The following is a 19,068-nucleotide window of genomic DNA, read 5'->3' on the forward strand; positions in this document are numbered from 1 at the left end:
GCCCGCGCGTGTCTCCGGGGCGGCCCGCGCGTGTCCCCGGCCCGCGCCGCGCGTGTCTCCGGGGCGGCCCGCGCGTGTCTCCGGCCCGCGCCGCGCGTGTCCCCGGGGCGGCCCGCGCGTGTCTCCGGGGCGGCCCGCGCCGCGCGTGTCCCCGGGGCGGCCCGCGCGTGTCCCCGGGGCGGCCCGCGCCGCGCGTGTCTCCGGGGCGGCCCGCGCCGCGCGTGTCTCCGGGGCGGCCCGCGCGTGTCCCCGGGGCGGCCCGCGCGTGTCTCCGGGGCGGCCCGCGCCGCGCGTGTCCCCGGGGCGGCCCGCGCGTGTCCCCGGGGCGGCCCGCGCCGCGCGTGTCCCCGGGGCGGCCCGCGCCGCGCGTGTCCCCGGGGCGGCCCGCGCGTGTCTCCGGGGCGGCCCGCGCGTGTCCCCGGCCCGCGCCGCGCGTGTCCCCGGGGCGGCCCGCGCGTGTCCCCGGGGCGGGCCGCGCGTGTCTCCGGGGCGGCCCGCGGCCCTCGCCACCGCCTGTGGCCTCCAGGCGCGCGCCCTCAGAGCCTCAGCCGCTCTGCGCTCCAGGCGGCGCGGGGCCCCCTCGGGGCCCAGGCCCCCTGCCTTCTCTCCCGGCCGCCCGAGGACACACGGCCGTTTCAAGGCCGGGCGCCAGGACGAGGCCTCAGGCCCGCCGAGGCGGAGCAGCCGGCGCTCGGGGCGCCTGGTGCCGGAGACGGCGCCGAACAGGCCCGCGTCCTCGGCGGCCCGAGGATTCCGCATCCTAGGCAGACAGAGCCAGGCCAGGGTTTGGAGGGGGAGCGAGTCCAAAGTACGTGAAGAAGCACATGAGGGCTTAAGGTACTGGATGATATTGTGTGAATTGCTAAAATGCTTCTCGGCACAATCGGTAGCTTAAAAAAATACTTTCCTATGGTGTAAGGGCATTTTTCCCGTCACGGTCCTTTGGGGTGGAGGTCTTGGCAAATACGAAGTCCAAATAGACCGAAAGCTCAAACGTGTTTGGTCCAGTCATTGGGACAGACAGTAAACAGAACTTACATGTATGTAGAGTGTCTTAGGGAGCAGTCAGTGCTAGCGGGAGAGATGAGAGGGCAGAAGCAGTGGAGACGCTGGAGGCCTGCAGGTTTAGCGAGCATGGGCGTTCGTGCTAGTGCGAGTTGCCGCTTGTGTCTTCTTGCAGCCTGGTGCGGGCCATATGCGCGGTGCCCCTTCTTCAGGCCGGGAAGGCAGGCCTCGCCTCCGAGCACCTTCCCTCTGAGAACACAACCTCCAGGCACCACCCCCACACGCACACACACAAAAAGCAAATGAACACCTTCTGCCTAAGCTCCAACAGCCGGAAACCCGGCTTCTGGAACAGTCAGACCCTTTGTCACTTTGTTTGCTCTTCAGCTGGTTGAGTCACTCCAGCCAACAGTATGGAACAAAAATCTGTGTTTACAGGCACAAGAGAGCCAGGTAGAGCCATCCAGGTGGGGCTTAGTAATTCGTGGCGGGGTTTCCAAAGACAGGAGATTCAACAGGACTGTGTTAAATAAATAAATCTTACTTTTCTCAATAATGTAAAAAATAAATTGCATTTTCCTTTGGCAGTAAGTAGCTGATTCAATGTTGAGCCTGAAAGCTGTTTGTGGTGGTGGTGGTGGTGGTTGGTTGCTTGTTTTTTTTTCCTTTTTAAGAGACTACAGCTTCGCTTCAGTGGTGCAGCAGTGACAATGCGGATTATTTCTACTGCTTTCACGAACCTTTTGCATATTTGTTGGCGGCAGGCCTGTGGACTTCACTTATGGCCCAGATAGGCACCCAGGGTGATGCAAGCGCCCACCAGGGCCAGACTGAGCAGTGCCTTCAGAGACAGCCAGGAGAAATCAAACAGGGGCCGCATGCTAGGGCCGTACAGCTCCACAAAGGCGTCCTGCAGAGGGGGAGAGGGCGGAAGAAAAAGTGTTAGAGTATTAAATGTTTCCTGTTACCATAACAAAAAAAGTGCCAGCGCAGTGCCAGCCGACCGGGGGGGGGGGGGGGGGGGGGGGGGGGGGGGGGGGGGAGAGGCATCTGAAGTGCCTTGCACCTTCAGAAGGGTGAGGGCAAAGGTCAAACGTGCTTTGGGGATAATGGTTTCAGACCCACTCTTTTCAGTTTCATTCGGGACATACTTATTGAGGCCTTACACACACACCAGGCACAGCAGAGACTCAGCCATGAGTGAAACAGGCCAAAAGCTCAAACGTTTCTGATCCAGTGAAATGGGACAGACAGTGAACGGAACTTAGATGCATCATAGAGTGTATTAGAGAGCAGTCAGTGCTAACGGGCGAAATGAAAGGGCAGAAGCAGTGGAGACGCTGGAGGCTTTGCAGTTTTAGCGAGCATGGACATTCGTAAAAATAATGGAAAAAGAAACCCCAACTACTCCTTTACTGAATGCTTGCTATAGGCCAGGCACTTGTAGCGAATCCCTGACATGCATTATCTTCTTTATTCTTCACACCCGTCTTAAAGGGTCCTTTACTTTGTTCTTGTGCTGTAAGAAAAGAGCCGAGACCATTGAATGCTCATTTCTCAGATTTGCTGGGGAAGATTAGACTCTGTGTTTGGACCCAGTGAGCATCTGGACAACTCTGTCTGAATATATGGGCTTCCCAGCTGACCCAGGTGGTAGAGGATATGCTGGAGACGCAGATCAGTCCTCAGGCCAGGAAGATGCCCTGGGGGAGGGCGTGGCAGCCCACTCCAGCATTCTTGCCTGGAAAATCCCATGGACAGAGGAGCCTGGCGGGCGGCAGTCGTTTGGGGCACAGAGAGTCGGGCTGGCCTGAAGCAGCTGAGCGTGGATGCACGACGTCTGAATATGTAAAGCAGTGAGTGGAGTGTTTTTCCCTTGCTGGATTAATCAGCTATGAAGGGGAAAACAAGACATAGTTCCAGTTAGCCCTCCAAACCTGGAATTAGCACACAGTTTCACTAAGGGAGACGGCGCATACAGAGGTCCAGCGTCACGGTGCGAGGAGCGGCTGATGATGCTGACCATGCGTTTGTCTGTCTGGGGCGAGTATTCAGTAGAGGATCAGGTGTTCTTTTTGTCTCCCCAGTGCTGTGCGTGGTCTTAGTACATGTAGGTGTTTGAGAAATGTTTGTTCAGTTAATGATTAAGGTTTTCTAACAGCAAACATTGGTCTGAACTCTGTATTTGGCCTAACACGTTACCCAGACACTCTGCCTGTTTGAAATTATTCCTTTTACACGCAACCACCTCTGGAAATCCTGGCAGTAGTCTCGAAGGTGAACATTTAAGGCCTCATTAGGGGGAACTTCCTGTGTTATTAAGTATAAATGTGCACACAGGTACTTTTCATGACTGCATAACTTTCCACCACGTGTATTTATAGATCTGTATCTGTGCTGCACTTTATTTAACCAATTCTTTTTACTTTTTAGTTAAATTATTTTTAATTGGAGGATAATTGCTTTACAACTTAGTACTGATTTCTGCTGAACAACATACAACTGCTCAAATATTCCCTCCCTCTGGAGCCCCTCTCTCCTCCCCCATCCCACCCCTCTAGGTCATCAGAGAGCGCCAGGCTGGGCTCCCTGCGTTATAGACCAGCGATTTGTAGATTCTCATCTATGCATTTGGATTTAGGTTTTGGTTTTGTTTTTTGTTTTGAGACAAATTCCCAGAGTTGAACTCAGCTGATCAAAATTGCTTCCCACAGTCCTGAAGGGTTTGTGCTGAGCTATCCTCACTCTCTCACTGCCCCAGTGACCTTGGCACCTTTTACAAAAAGCAGACAAGAGGGAATTCCCTGGCAGTCCAGTGGTTAAGACTCTGCACTTCGACTGCCGAGAATATGGGTTCAGTCCCTGGTTGTGGAACTTAAGATACCACAGGCTGTGCAGCCAGAAAAACATGAAAACAAGAACTAAACAGACAGAACCCCACAAAGGCAGACAAGGGTTTAGGGCGGTGCGTCTCACTGGGGGTGGTCCTGCCCCCCACCACGACACGTCTTTGGTGGTCGTGGTCTGGGGGAGGGGGTGCTGCTGGCATCCGATGGCAGAGACCAGAGGTGCTCTTCACTGCTCCGCGCGGGACAGGACGGCCCCAGCACGAGAATCATCCCCCCCAAGTGCCAGAGGTGCTGAGACTGAGAAGCCTTGTGAAGAAAGGTCCAGAAGAAACTCCACAATCACAGCCCTCAGAAGACCCAGATGGTCGATCTAGTGTGTCCATAGCTTTGGTCAAATTAGCGCCAGATGAGTTAGCTAGCCTGGACAAGTAACTGCTCCCCTACACGTGGGTGACCTCTACCTTCAGAGGTACTGGATTAACTTCTACCAGGAGAGGGCGCAAGGGTTTTCTTCTTCCTTAATCTATTGTTAAACAGTTTTCTGAGTTTGAGTCTTAGCAAAGCAAGGCAATAGACATAAATGGCACATGTGCTTAGCGCCCTTGGCCCAGAGCTGAGCTGACAATCACGGCTGTTCGTCAGGACACTGACCTTCCCTACATGTCGGGGGGTAAACGGGGCAGGAAGGAGTCAGGACTGATATAGAGAAACTTGCCTCTTGCAGAGTGCACCCCCGGACCCCACAGACACAGCAGCAGACATCTAACAGCCCTCCCCTCCGTGCTGTTTTCGCTAACGATGGGAAGGCTGGAACCCCCATACACCAGCCAAAGGCACCCGGACTCCTCGGAAGAGTGCACTGGGCGGTAGGCACTTCAGCTCCATGTCGTGAGGGTCGGCGGCTGGGCCCTGAGTCCCTTTAGTTATCAATGGAGTTGTCTGTGGCGGGATATGGAAGAGACTAAGGCCTCAGCCACCTGACCCTTCCAGACCAGGCGGCCCCCTCGGGAGACAGGGGAAGCAGGGAGACTCGGGCCGCGCTGCCTGGTGCTCGACCCCCCGGGCAGACGAGACGCCTCTCCCAGCACCCCACCCCTGGGGCCGGAAGACCTCCCTGCCCAGCCTCAGCCGCTTGTATAAATAACTGTGCTTCACGGCCCATTTCTGATGTGCATTACAAAGAAAGAAATCATTTCTGAAGTGGGATGAGCTAACATAGCATCTCTTAACCCAAAGCACGGGCACGGAGGGATCTGGGAACGAGCCCTGAGCTCAAGGGAGGAGGTCTGTGTGGAATCCTAGCTTTGACATTTTATTGCCTGTGACCTTGAACAAATTACCCGAGGCTGAGCTTCATTTATCTCACCCATAAAACTGGTTGCTGTGAAGATAAACGTAGGTGACTCGGGCCATTTGTAAACGTGGCCCCGAGCGTGAACTAGAGGAAACATCACCCGGCTCTCTGGTCTGTCCTCTTGCTAACCTGCTGTGATCCTCCTCAAACTGCCCTGGCCTCCAGGCTGTCTGCTGAGCCTGCCAATTTCCAGAAACAAGCGACCAGCTCCCTCTAAGGTGTCAGCTCTTGGTTCTCAAGATAGTTGATGATTTCTAAAGAAATCGTGAATTCAAACATACACACATGATGTGTTCTGGTGGAAAATTGGAAGCGATAACACACGCCCAGCTCTACTTCCTCACAGATTATTAAGTCAGGCTGTAGGGCTGAGAGGCATCATTTAATGCGTGATCCCCCCCCCCGCCCCCCCCCGCCCCTGAGATGGAATCTACCCCATTAATCTGCCCATCTATGATTCTAAAGTGCAGAGCAGAGCCTGTGGTTTCAGGAGTGAAGCTCCAAAAGCTATTTTCACGGGGGAGTCTTCTTGCTTTTTCAAACATCCTGATCAGGGTGATTTCCGAAGTCTGTTTGAACAGTCTGTCATTATTTGTTTAAGTCTGAAAGCTGTTTTAAATAAACACATGCTCATTCTATGTATTAGAAGCAACAGAGAGGGAAGAAGAAAGCCCGGGCCGTCGTCACATGATTTGGACAAAGCCCCCGCCTATATGTTCAGGGTGCACGCAGCACCTGGTTGTGTTGGGACTGGCCAGGGCTCTGCCCGACCTCAGGGATGGGCACGGCAGGTCTCCAGGGGAGGGCCCCTTCTCCTTCTGTTAGCCCCCAACTTCAGAGGGGAGGCAGGCAGCGCCCCAGCTCTGGAGGCCCTTTTGCAGACAGCTTCCCCACAGACTTCACATTCAGAGGCCACAGATGGCTGGAGTCTGAGTTCCAGCAGTGCCGACCTCAGAGGAGCAGGGCAGCTAATGCCCCAAGCCCAGGCCCTGGCTGCAGGGCTGGGAGTCGGCCAGGGAGGTGTGGACGGACCAGGTAGGAACAGACAGCTCAAGTCAGCGAAGGTGGGGGGAGGGGGTCAGAGTGTCCTCTCCCTGCCCTGGGACCACTCAGCCCCATCCCTCCCGCCCCCGTCCCCGCCACACCTCCCTCAAGGCAGCCCACTCTCCAAGATTTTCCTTTCCCCTTCAGGTCCTTCAAAAAGTTTTATTTAAACCTGGTTCTGAATAAAATGAGATTTAAAAACCAATGAATCAGAATGGCAAGAACTGAAGAAGACCACTGAGTTCCACTGAAAAGGATGGTGTGGGTGTGGGGGCGGAAGCCCAGATACCTTCACACAGCTCAGGGGCTCTCAGGAGCAGGTAAGCGGAGAGGCCGTTCATGTTTGGAAATGCGCAACAGAAGCTTTAAAAATACTGTTCATGTGTTAGTGATTCTACTTCTAATTATCTTGAAAACAATTAATAAAACTTTAAAACAAAAATATCTGAAAATATGATAGTGAGTATGTTATCGTTTAGTCGCTCAGTCGTGTCTGACCCTTTGTGACGCCGTGGACTGTAGCCCGCCGGGTTCCCCTGTCCGTGGGATTGCCCAGGCAAGAACACTGGAGTGGGCTGCCATTCCCTTCTCCAGGGGATCCTCCTGATCCAGGGATCGAACCCGCACCTCCTGTGTTGGCGGGTGGGTTCTCTACCACTGACCCGCCAGGGAAGCCCACTGGAATATGGCTCAGTCACTAAACATTGTGCCCCGTATTTACTGGCAAGGGAAGATGTCCCCAGCATAACACTGAGTGAAACAGCGCAGCAGCCTCTGCCAATCCAGGCTCCCGCTGGCTCTTAGCACTCACAGGGAACTGGAACGGCAACCTTGGTCGGCTATAAACAGATGGGAAGCTCAGGCACGTTCCAGTCTTTGAGCTGACTGTGGATGCCTTACGTGATCATGGAAGAGCCTCAGTGGGGAAGCCGTCCTGCCCTTGAGTAGATCCTGGCCTACAGAATGGACTCGTGTGCTTCCACGTGCGTGTGAAACTCAGCTAGGTGGAGGCCTGCGGCCGTTTCTGCTCTGCACCGAGCAGAAGCAAGGAGAAAATCAGATGGCGCTAAGAGGAAGGCAAACGCTGCCATCAGACGCCTCCAGTATTTTCTGTTACCTGAGGCTTTATCATTTTATCTCCACGGGGATCGCCTCCCATGTGACCACCTGAGGGCCAGTGCAGAGCACGCACCTTCCGTCATTCCACCATGTGGCTGGGGAGCTGGGGTGTTTATGCGCCGACTCCTCCCACTTGCTGGGTGAGGGTTGCTCCTATGGAGGCGTCCATAGTCCAGCACTTCTGGCTGGTCATGTGCACAGGCAAAGGGGTCAGAGAAAGCCACTGGGGAAAGAGATCCAGACGCTACATCTCCTGTAGCCTGAGAGCTCTGAGGTGGTAAGGGCAGGACGAATTCCACAGGGCAGGATATGAGGCGCTGATCTGACCCCCTCGCTGTTTCTCTGGCCTCGTTGCCTTCTCTCCCCAGGACCAGTGCTAGGGTTTCCCACCTAACTTCTCTGCCATTAGCCTAGTGCCCTACCCTCCAATCTTCTCTGCCTGCTGCAGCCACGGGGATCCGTTCAGAATCCTGTCTGTCACTCCCGTGCTTCGATCCAGACTGTTAACACGCAGGCTCCCCGTGATCTCCCCACCCAGCTTCCTGCTCAGCTCTCGTCACTCGATAAGTTCATCCAGTTCCCGCAGGCATTCGGTGCAATCGTGTTCTGCAGGCAACTTTCTCCAAGTCCCTGGGCTGAGCTAAATAATCCTCAGCCAGTCCCTGCTCACTGTATTCTCTGAAGGTCATCTGTTTACCTGTCTGTCTCCCCCTCATTCAGCTATTAGCACCTGGAGGCGCAGGGACCATGCTTTATTTATCCTTGGATCCCTGGAGCATGTTTCTGCCACATGTCAGGCGCTCAGCATATGCTTGTGGAACTGAAGTACACCTTACCATAGACCAGGCTTTCCAAACACATTTTAATCGATGATGTTTTTCAAAAGGAGCATATACAAAGGACAAATAAATTTTGCACTGGAACAAAATCGGACGCCTTTTTTTTTTTTTCTTTTTTTGCTGCAGCAGCTTCTAGTGTCTCCAGTGAAGAACTCAAGTTCAGCTCATTCAGAATGGTCAGCGCTGGATCTGACTGGTTGGTGCTGGTGCCACGTTGGTGGTGGCACTGTGCTATTCAGCAGTTTTGAATAGTATCCCACCCGAACGCCCTGGAGTCTCCAAGGGAGGTACAAGCTGTGGGGCATTTTCCAAGCCCGCTGAACCATCTGTCCCTCTGTCAGGGGGACCCCCGTCTTGTGAAGACGGAGAATGCCGAGCGGAGGAGGTAAGAAAGCAGTAGTTCTGCGCACAGCGATAGAGGCAGCGCGGGTGCCCCCTGTGCAGGACGGGCAGGTGATCAGAGGCGCCAGAGCCACCCTAGACCTTCATGGGAACAGCAAGGCCGCTGGTGGCCCCTTGTCTTGGAATCTGCTAAGAGGTGTGAGTGGGTGTGCGCACACTGACTTGCTCAGTCGCGTCTGACTCTTTCTCGACCCCATGGACTGCAGGCTCCTCTGTCCATGGGGTTTTCTCCAGGCAAGGATCCCGGAGTGGGTTGCCATTACCTCCTCCAGGGGATCTTCCTGACGGAGGGTCGGACCCACGTCTCCTGCTCTGGAAGGTGGGTGCTTCACCACTAGCACCACCGCAGAAACAAGGGGGATGAGCCTTGTTCCCAATAAACAGGACCCGCGGTTTCCCCAGTACCCAGAGGCAGCTGACGTCCAGGCCCCAGGCGAGCAGGAATGCTGGGAAAAAGGAGGAAGCCAGGCAGGGAGGGAGACACCTGCACAGCAGAGAGCAGGGCTCTGCCTGAAGCCGGGAGGCAGCGATGCCCGGACGCCCACTAGGGCTGAGATCAAAGGGGGCGCGGCAGCCAGGCCGCTGGGCGCGGCGGCCTGCGCAGCGCATGCGAGGGAGCCAGGGCTGTGTCTACCTGAGCGCAGCAGCTGGTGAGGAAGTGACTCTACTTCCCGCCTTATCATTGGCCCGGCAGGATTTCCTCTGCAGCCACTTTGTGCTGAATGAGTCTGGAAGGTTCCGTCTGGAGCAGAGAGCCATGGTGGGCGGTGGCTAAGTCCAGTCCCCTGGGCGCTTCCTCCACCCCCACCCCCACCCCTTTACTCCTGAAGTATTGATTCCGGGCTTGGGGGAAAAGGAAACAGAAAAAACCTTGACGACTGGAGCATATAACCGAAGGACACACAGCTGCCTGGCCTGCAGATGGGGGCCTGGGAGCGTGAGAGGCCGCGGGACCCTTCACCGAGGTCCTCGGGGGCCCCCAGCCCGGCAGTAAAGGGGGCTCCACCTTGGAGGCACTCTGGGCCCAGGGGGAGGGGCTCGTTGCGTCACAGGCCGAGGACATAAAAATGAAACCTGATCCGAGTGTCATCCGGGTGTAACCAGAAACCAGACCGATGGCAGGAGATGAGAAGCCCACACAGGACTGGCCCGCCCGCCTCGGGTCCAGGGAAGATTGGGTGTATTTTGTGATGCAAACTGAGCTGAGGATGCAAATCAGGCAGGGGCCCGGAGGAGCCGGAGGGAGGGCAGGAAAATGAGAACCCCAAGGGTTCCTTCCCTTCTAGAGCAGGGCAGAGTTTGAACCTCATTTGCAAAGGCGTCTATTGCTCTGGGGACCCCTCAGCCACGGGGCCAGCTCAAAGGCAGCGGGCCCTGTCCACGTGCAGGAGGCCGGAACCAGAGGCTGCCAGCCCGGTGGGACCTCAGAGGTTCTGCTAGTCTCTCTGCTCTGGGGCTGGGTAGTCGCTGCAGTCTGGAGAGAAGTGCAGTGAGGAATTCCAGGCTGCGCCAGCTGTGTGAACACTGCAGGAGTGGGGACCTGGCCACGTGTGGGCTTAGGAAGTGAGAACAGTCCAGAGATTCGAAAGGTGTCTGTGGAAATGGGCCAAGCAATGCATCTATAGCAAAATGTGCTTTAAAAAAATGTTAAATAGTCGTACCATTTGGTTCATCAGGTTCAGATGATAAACCAGCGTGAGGCTAAAGCCATATCTGTAGAAGACCCTGAAATCTCATCTTTGACTTGCTGATTCATTTGGGAACCAGACATTTTTTATAAGGTGCTGAGGAGTCTTAAAGTTAAACAAGACACAGGCCTGCATTACAAGAATGGCTCCTTGATATTCTCACGCGTTCACAGCAGCTTTGGTGAGCAGGAGAGTTCTATAAATGCATGCAAAAAAGCCACGTGTGTGGATGCATTTTGGGGCTTCCCAGGTGCCTCAATATTAAAAAGAATCTTCTGCCAATGTAGGAGATGCAGGTTCCATCCCTGGGTCAGGAAGTTCCCCTGGAGAAGGAAGGAAATGGCAACCCACTCCAGTGTTCTTGCCTGGGAAATCCCACAGACAGAGGAGCTTGGCGGGCTGCAGTCCATGGGGTCGCAGAGTCGGGCACAACCGAGCGAGTAAACAACACAGGCGTTTGCCCTTCGGGCTCTGGGGTTTGAGGAAGGAGACCGCGGCTGCTGTCCTCTTTCAGAAGGGTGGCTCCCCCAGGACCCTTTAGGCCCAGAGGCCGCAGGAAACTGCCTTGCAGGGTTTTGGCTTTAAAACAAAGTGACTTCATTTCTCTTCCTGACCTTCCTCATTCCACTACCTTCTTTTGGCGAGAGAGCCGTGCATTTTCTGGCACTTGGTCCTTTCTTGCTCTGGGCTTATGTTATTTTCAGTGTTACGGGGAAACATCCCATTATGATGGAATTTTGTTGGAATGAAAGCACATCAAGCAAAAAATAGTGTAATTATTACAACTCAACAATAAAAAGACAGATAGCCCAATTAAAGAATGGGCAGAGATTTGAATAGATATTTCACAGAAGAAGATCTCCAAATGGTCTAGACATTGATCCGTCATTTAGGGAAATGCAAATGGAAACCACAATGAGATATCACTTCATCCCGACCAGCATGGCTTTCACCTCAAAAGCGGACAATAACCAGCGCCGACAAGGAAGGAGAGAAAGCAGAGACTGCACCCATCACTCATAGGAAAAGAAGAGAGCGCAGCCTCTGTGGAAAAGAGTGGGGCTTGCTCAGAGAGGTGAGCGGTTACCCCATGACCCGGCAATTCTGCTCCTAGATGCACACCCAAGGTAACTGAAAATATATGTTCACACAGAAACGTGAACACACATATTCACATCAGTGTGATTTATAATAGCCCAAAGTGGAAGTGACCCAAATGTCTATCAGCTAATGGATAAGCAGTAGGGTACCATCCGGAGAAGGAAATGGCAACCCACTCCAGTGTTCTTGCCTGGAGAATCCCAGGGATGGGAGAGCCTGGTGGGCTGCCATCTGTGGGTCACACAGAGTCGGACACGACTGAAGCAACTTAGCAGCAGCAGCAGGTTACCATCCACGCCATGGAATATTATGTCGCCATAGAAAGGGATGAAGCGTTGATACGAGCCACAACGTGGATGCACCTTGAAAACAGCACGCTGGATGAAAGACGCCAGGCATGAAGGCCACACATCATGTGCCACCATGGGCTTCCCTGGTGGCTCAGGTGGTAAAGTCTGCCTGCGGTGGGGGAGACCCGGGCTCGATCCCTGGGTTGGGGAGATCTCCTGGAGAAGGAAATGGCAACCCACCCGGAACTCCTGCCTAGAAAATCCCATGGACGGAGGAGCCTGGTGGGTTACAGTCCATGTGGTTGCAAAGTCGGAGACGACTGAGCGACTTCACTTTCATTTCTATGACATGTCCAAATTAGACAAATCCGACGGGACAGGAGTGGATTGGGGCTGAGGAGAGACGAGTGGACAGTGACTGCTTACGGGCACAGGCCTTTTTTTTTTTTTTCTTTTTGCCAGAGTGATAAACAGTTCTAGAATTAGAGAACAGTGATGGGTCTCACGACATTAGAAATACTAAAACCAAGCAGTCACGCTTCCCTCATGGTCCAGTGGCTTCCCACTGGTCCAGTGCTTTGCAATAGAGGGCACATTGGTGTGACCCCTGGTCGGGGGAGATCCCACGTGCCACTGGGCAGCTAAGCCCGTGCACCGCAACTGCCGCGTCTCAATACCGAGCCGGGCGGCCTAGAGCGCGCGCTGCGCAGCAGGAGGAGCCGCAGCAGCGAGCGGCCGGCGCCGCAGCTGGAGAGCAGCCCGCAGGCAGCGGCCGAGACCCAGCACCGCCGGAAATAAACATTTTTTTAAAGTCAATCACTTAGAATTGAATTTTAAGGTTTGTCAATTATTATTTAAAATCGTATTTTTTACACGACGTGAAGAAGGGCACTGAACTATTTTTATGCCGCACGGAACTGGACAGAAGGAGCTGCTTATTCTGGAACCCTTGCTCACGGGTGGCCCCCTTGCCAGGGTCCAGACCTGCCCGGATGTGAGCGTGGCCTTCACCCTGTGCGGCCGGCAGCAGGGAGACTCGCCCCCGCCCCGGAGAGCCCCCTCTGGGCTGCGCCAGCCACGTGGCCCGTGAACGCGGGGTCCGGCCAGCCGAGGAACCCAGGGCCCTCCCTGCCGCCCCGGAGCGAATTCATAGGCTAGAGATGGGAGCTGCGCGGGTGCTCGCCGAGCCCCGCAGCGCGGCCTGAGTGCTGTCCTCCGGACACCAGACGGGGGCGGGGGTGCGCGGGGAGTTGAGGGCCGCAGGCCTGACTCTCGCTGGTTTAAGTCAGCAGGTGTTGACTGAGGGTGGTGTGGGGAGAGAGCAGAGAAGCGCATTCCTAACAGGAACTCGCTGAAAGCGACCTCGGACCTGGAGGGCGTGTGTCCAGTGGCGGAGCAGGAAGGGGCGCCGTCCTCGGCGGCCTGCCAGCCTCCGGCTGGACCTGCGCTGACACCTGCTTTCAGGACTGGCTGAGAAACCAGCACGGCATCTCTTCTGGAAGCTCCGCACCACGCCGGGCCCGGGCTTTCCCTCCACGACAGGCTCAGGACCCCGTCTGCCGCCCCCACCGCGAGGGGGGCGCACCCCGCCCCCGCCTCGACGCCCAGATGCTGGGTCCTCAGTCCGCGGCCAGCGAGTCGCTATTAATAGCCCTGCTTTACCTCCCAGGACGCTCGCATCCTGCAGGGAAGCACCCCGGGACACAATAGGCCGTACCCTGTGCCAGCTGCCCAGTGAGTCACTGTGTGACGGTCTGCACGCCACGGACCCACCGCCTTCCGGAAAGGCTGAGCGCTCGGGAGGGCCGGGGGCGCCCTGCTCAGCGGGCTGCATGTGGGCGTGCCACGGGAAGGTCGGCTTTCGCTTTGCAGTGTATGACTTAGTTCAGTTCACCTGGAAAGACTCAACATGAATGGAAACAGATGCATCTCGAGGCGCACTGCCCGGCTCTCGGACAGGCCTCTTCCTCCCGCACAGACAGTCCTCCCACGTCCAGGGAGGAGAGCAGACCTCTCCTCATAAGGAGCACGCGGCCACGGCCTCGGCCTCTGACGCGCAGACCCGGGCACCGGCCGCGCTCGGGTCCTGGACGCGGGTTCGTTCACTCGGTGCAGCTTTGCCGGCGCGGCTGCTCGTCGAGATAGATGCCCCTGGGAAGGCCTTCTGACGGCGTGTGCTGTGCCGCCAGAACGACACGGGCCTTAAATACGCACAGAGTGAGAGGGGCACTCACAGGGAGAGACAGAGGAGGGACAATCAGAGGACAGAGAGACAGACAGACAGACAGAGGCAGACGGCAGGGACACAGAGGGAGACTGATACATACAGAGAGGGGGAGACAGAGACGCACAGAGTCACAGGGACAGCGAGGCAGAAACAGAGAGAAAGGGAGACAGACGTGAGACTCCTGAGAAGCCACAGAGAGGAGAGAGACAGAGAGAAAGAGACAGGGAAAGAGGCTGAGGAAACACAGAAAGAGGGGACGGAGAGAGAGACACAGAGAGAGAGAGAGACGGGAAGAGGCTGAGAAGGGAGAGAAACAGAGAGAGGGGGCGGAGAGAGAGACACAGAGACAGGGAAAGAGGCTGAGGAAACACAGAAAGGGGACAGAGAGAGAGAGAGATGGGAAGAGGCTGAGAAGGGAGAGAGACAGAGAAAGAGGGGGCGGAGAGAGAGACACAGATGGGGTTCTCCAGGCCAGAACACTGGAGTGAGCTTCAATTTCCTTCTCTAGGGGATCTTCCCGACCCAGGGATTGAACCCAAGTCGCCCACATTGCTGGCGGATTCTTCACCAGCTGAGCCACAGGGGAAGCCCAAGAACACTGGAGTGGGTAGCTTACCCTTCTTCAGAGGATCTTCCCAACCCAGGAATCCAACCCGGGTCTCCTGCATTGCAGGGCGGATTCTTTACCGTCTGAACCACCCCGAAGCCACGCACATACACAGAGACACAGACAAACAGAGACAGACGGCTCCCGGGGAGAGGGGGCATCCTGGATGGGCTTCGAGTGGGTGGAGGGGCTGAAAACCTTCCGTCAGCACAGCCTCCGGGGGACTGCTGACCCCTCACAAGGGCCCCTTGCCATGAAGCGAGCCGGCTGTGGACGCCAGCAAGGCAGGAGAGGACGAGAGGACAGGTGCGCCCTGAGCCAGGCCGTCGGTGTGGCTAGCAGCAGGCCCACTGGGGGGCAGTGGCCCGGATGGGGGGCGGTGGGCCCCGCTGTGGGGCAGCGGGCCCGGGGAGCTGCGCTTCTCAGGCCGCCGGCCCTCCTGACGCAAGCTCAGCCGCGTGCGGGGCTGGCCGAGCGGAGCCTGGGGGCCCGCCTGCAGAGGGGCTCGGGCGTGGCCAGCTGGACCCAAAGGGGGCTCTGACCCACACTCGGGCCTCCTCCACCATCTCCTTCTCAGCGAGTAGCCGGCCCGGGACTCAGCGCAGGTGCCCCGTCCAGAGGCCCTGCCTCACAGCTCCTCCTGCCCTGACCCCTGGGGGCAGCACCGCTGGAGCTGAGCTCCAGGATGCAAGCTCACAGCTGTTGCCTGCTCCACACCCAGCCCTGCGCTCTGCACTCACAGAGACTCAGGGGACCGTGGCTTCCCTGTGACAGTGCATTCCTCCACCCAATTGCCGTTTCAGTCGCCAAGTCATGTCCGACTCTTTGCAACCCATGCACTGTAGCATGCCGTTTCCCTGTCCCCCACCATCTCCCAGAGTTTGCTTAAGTCAATGTCCATTGAATCAGTGATGCCATCCAACCATCTCATCCTCTGCCACCCTCTTCTCCTTCTGCCCTCAATCTTTCCCAGCATCAGGGTCTTTTCCAATGAGTCAGCTCTTTGCATCAGGTGGTCAAAGTATTGGAGCTTCAGCATCAGTCCTTCCAATGAGTATTCATTCAGGGCTGATTTCCTTTAGGATGGACTATCTCCTTGCTGTCCAAGGGACTCTTGCACCCAATGCCGAGCTTCAGATCAAGGACTCAGCAAATGCTCTCCCAGTACAACGGCTCAGAGACGCAAGTATCCGCTGGAACCTTCCTTTACCTCTAAGGTCACACAGATAAGTTCAAGTTTGGAGTGGTGAAGCTTTCAGCTAGGACTTTGGTTCTAACAAACTGTTATTTTCACTGAGGGAACCTCTTGGCCAAGAGCATGGATCTTGGATCCACGTGTAACATGCTTCCTACAATAAAAATGGTACAAACTTTGGACAGCTTTTGCAGGCACTGCATGGGGCTTTTTCATGAGACCAGCCCTCATTCCTCTGGCTTTGATTTCTTCTTTGGATGCATCTGAAGCAAGCAACCCAACCCCAGTCATACCACTCATCCCAGCATTTATTTAAAGTTGACTTCTGGGATGAGCAGACAAAACTGTTGCTCCAACCCCAGGAGGTGACTCAGAAACGACGTTACACATTATGGCCTCTGGCTAAGATCCAGTGTAGTATGGGGGCTTCCCACGTGGTGCAGTGGTGAAAAAAATCCACCTGCCAGTGCAGGAGACACAAGAGACACAGGGTCAATCCCTGGGTCAGGAAGACCCCCTGGAGGAGGAAATGGCAGCCCACCCCAGTATTCTCGCCTGGACAATCCCATGGACAGAGGAGCCTGGCAGGATACAGTCCACGGGGTCGCAAGGAGTTGGACACAACTGAGCGACTGACAGAAAAGACTGGGGTCAGAGAGGTTATACAACCTGCCCAAGGTCACACAGCTGCAGTCTGAACTGTTCAACTCTGAGGTATGGCGCCAGGCCTGCAGGACTTTGCATAAGGGGAGAAAGGAGGTGCTGGAGTTCAGGGCACGAGACTCAGGCGGGGCCGGGGCCACGCCACGGTGGGTGAGCCTGTGTGCGCAGGCTGGGTGCTCCAGCAGAAGCAGCGCTGTGAGCAGGGAGCACGCACAGGCCTGGAGCCCCCGCCAACGGCGCTGCAGTCCGGATCCCCCGGAACACAGGCGGCCTCCTGGAATCCCTGTCTGTGGTTTGGCCCTGGTGGCTGCTCCTGCATGCGCCTCCTCAAGAGCATTCAAAAAAGATGTGCAGGATACATTTTAGAAAACTTACGAATTTTTGCCTAACTAAAAAACTTATGACATTTTGATTCCACTTGTTTGGCTTAGTATGCATAGAATGCTAGGTTTCTAATAAAAAGAAAAACAGATGTGCAACAAGCAACAAAGGTTTACTATAGAGCACAGGGAACGATAGTCAATGTCTTGTAATGCCTGTCATGGAAAATAATTTCAGAAATAATGTATGTGTAACTGAATCACCTTGCTGTGCACCAGAACCACCGTACGTCAGCAATGAAAGTGAGTGAAAGTGCTGCTCGCTCAGTCATGTCCAACTCTGCGATCCCATGGACTAGATATAAATTAAAAAAAGAAAAATGACATGTGGATAGAGATGTGAGCCCAGAAGGAGAAACTCCTTCCACCTCCTTGCAGGGTTGTTTCACCAGGACTTCTGGAACGTGAAGCAGTTTCCCTGTGTCTCAAAAACCAATCCAGCTTGAGGCCTGTTCAGCACACTAGCACGAGAGACTCCAGCGCCTCCCCCGTGGGGGGAGGATTTCGACGGTTGTGCAGGCTCAGCTCATGGGCTCCGCTGAAGCACAGCGACCGTGTCCCTGCCTCCCCGTCACGGGCAGCGTGGGGGGCCGGGAGGCCCAGCCACGGGTGCAGACCCCGCCTGGGAGCCCACTCCCCACGCAGGCCTCAGCCACCTGTCTCCTGACCGCGGGCTGTCCTCTCCGCTGACTTCCACTTGGAAGTGTTTCCATGGCTGAACAAAGCCAGAGCCCTTTCCATTCCTAGGAAGCTGCCCATGGAGCTTTCCACAAAACGCATCTGCTCGCTGCACACTTCATCCTGCCATGTTCCGTTCGTGTCTGGCAAGCTAGACGTTTGCGGGGCGAGCTGGTGATTGTCGCGGTCAGGCTGAACTTTGAAGTGCTTTTCTCATTTTTAAACGATTCAGGAGTGGCCCCTGAGAGACAGCATGTTCAGGACAAGGCCTCTACGCAAACCAAAGATGCACACATGCAGGCGGTGTCAGTTGCTCGGTCGTGTCCGACTCTTTGTGACCCCGGGGACTGTAGCCTGCTGGGCTCCTCTGTCCATGGGATTCTTCAAGCCAGAATGCTGGAGTGGGTGGCCATTCCCTTCTCCACGGGATCTTCCCGATCCAGGGGTGGAACCCGAGTCTCTTGCATTGCAGGCGGGTTCTTTACCACCTGAGCCACCAGGGCAGCCTGAGACGGACAAGCGGGGCACAGAGGCTCGTGTGCATGGTGATTCTCAGCCAAGCCCGCTCTCCACCGCCCCCAGCACACGAGGCCTGGCATCCTGCCGGCGGGGCACTGGGCAGGGGAGGGGAGCCTCAGTGCAGGTTCCAAGCCGGTCCTCCGAGCCCCCCCACCCGCCTGCCTGAGTTTCCCGAGAGAGACCGATGCCCACCCTCTCGGATGTATGGAGGGCTGCATGTGGGCTCTGTGGGACCAGTGCTGTCTTGGTGGCCATGGGAAGGACTGGTGAGGACCTCCCAGCCCTCCTCCTGGCTCAGTGATGCAGCTCGTGGGCACGAACGACCTGAAGCTCACAGGAGACGGGGCAGGGTCACGTGAGGCGTCCATGTGGCCCTCTGGCCACGGTACCTGGAGAGGACGCCGGGCCTGAGATCCTGGCTGGAGTCTGAGCCAGCCGCTGGCTCCAGAATCCTCCGTTAACCCTTGTGGGGTTAAATGCCAGCAGGGGAGTGATGGGCCAACTGGAGAGGGATTTGTGCCGGATAAACGGGCAGAACGAACACGTCTAATTGTGTGCTTTCTTTGTGAGTTTTCACCTCTGCCAAATTCTTGAAATTCTTAGGCCTTACAATTTTATGTGCTTTCCATTTCAATTTGAACCTGAAACGTCATTTAAATGTCTTCTGAGGTAATCCTCACCTACTCAACTCCCAAATTGAAAAAAAAAAATTAAGGTTATTCGACTCACACCTGGAGAGTTTTTGAAGGCTATCTGACCACCAGTCATAAGCTCTCAGTTGATGAATTGCAGATTCAAATAAGTAAGTTTTACTTCTTGGTACATCAGCTGGGAAAGGTCATTTTATTAAGGGTCATTTTAAATGTTAAAAATTATAATTTCACTGCCATCATGTCTATAAGACCTTTTATATAAACTTCTAGATATAAAATAAGTAATTCCTTTTAGCAACTTTCATACAGTATGTTTGAAAGTTGTTAAAAGAGTTGATCTTGTACTTATAACTTGGTGACGGATGCATTGTTACTACGACACCGTGGTGCTCATCTTGCAATACATACGCGCAGTGAATCACCGCTGTGCGTCTGAAGTGAGTACTCACATCAGT

General features: G+C 55.5%; 1 protein-coding gene across 1 annotated transcript in view; it reads right to left on the bottom strand.

Annotated features, from left to right (window-relative positions):
• Positions 1 to 638: 638 nt before the first annotated feature.
• Positions 639 to 19,068, bottom strand: part of BCL2 (BCL2 apoptosis regulator) — a 195,115-nt gene continuing 176,685 nt past the window's right edge. The window contains exon 2 of the mRNA XM_052660366.1: positions 639 to 1,915. Coding sequence (XP_052516326.1) covers positions 1,781 to 1,915 — 135 coding nt within the window. The 3' untranslated portion in view covers positions 639 to 1,780. The remainder of the gene's footprint in view (positions 1,916 to 19,068) is intronic.

This window comes from Budorcas taxicolor, chromosome 22 (genome assembly GCF_023091745.1).
Source record: "Budorcas taxicolor isolate Tak-1 chromosome 22, Takin1.1, whole genome shotgun sequence".
Lineage (NCBI taxonomy): Eukaryota > Metazoa > Chordata > Mammalia > Artiodactyla > Bovidae > Budorcas > Budorcas taxicolor.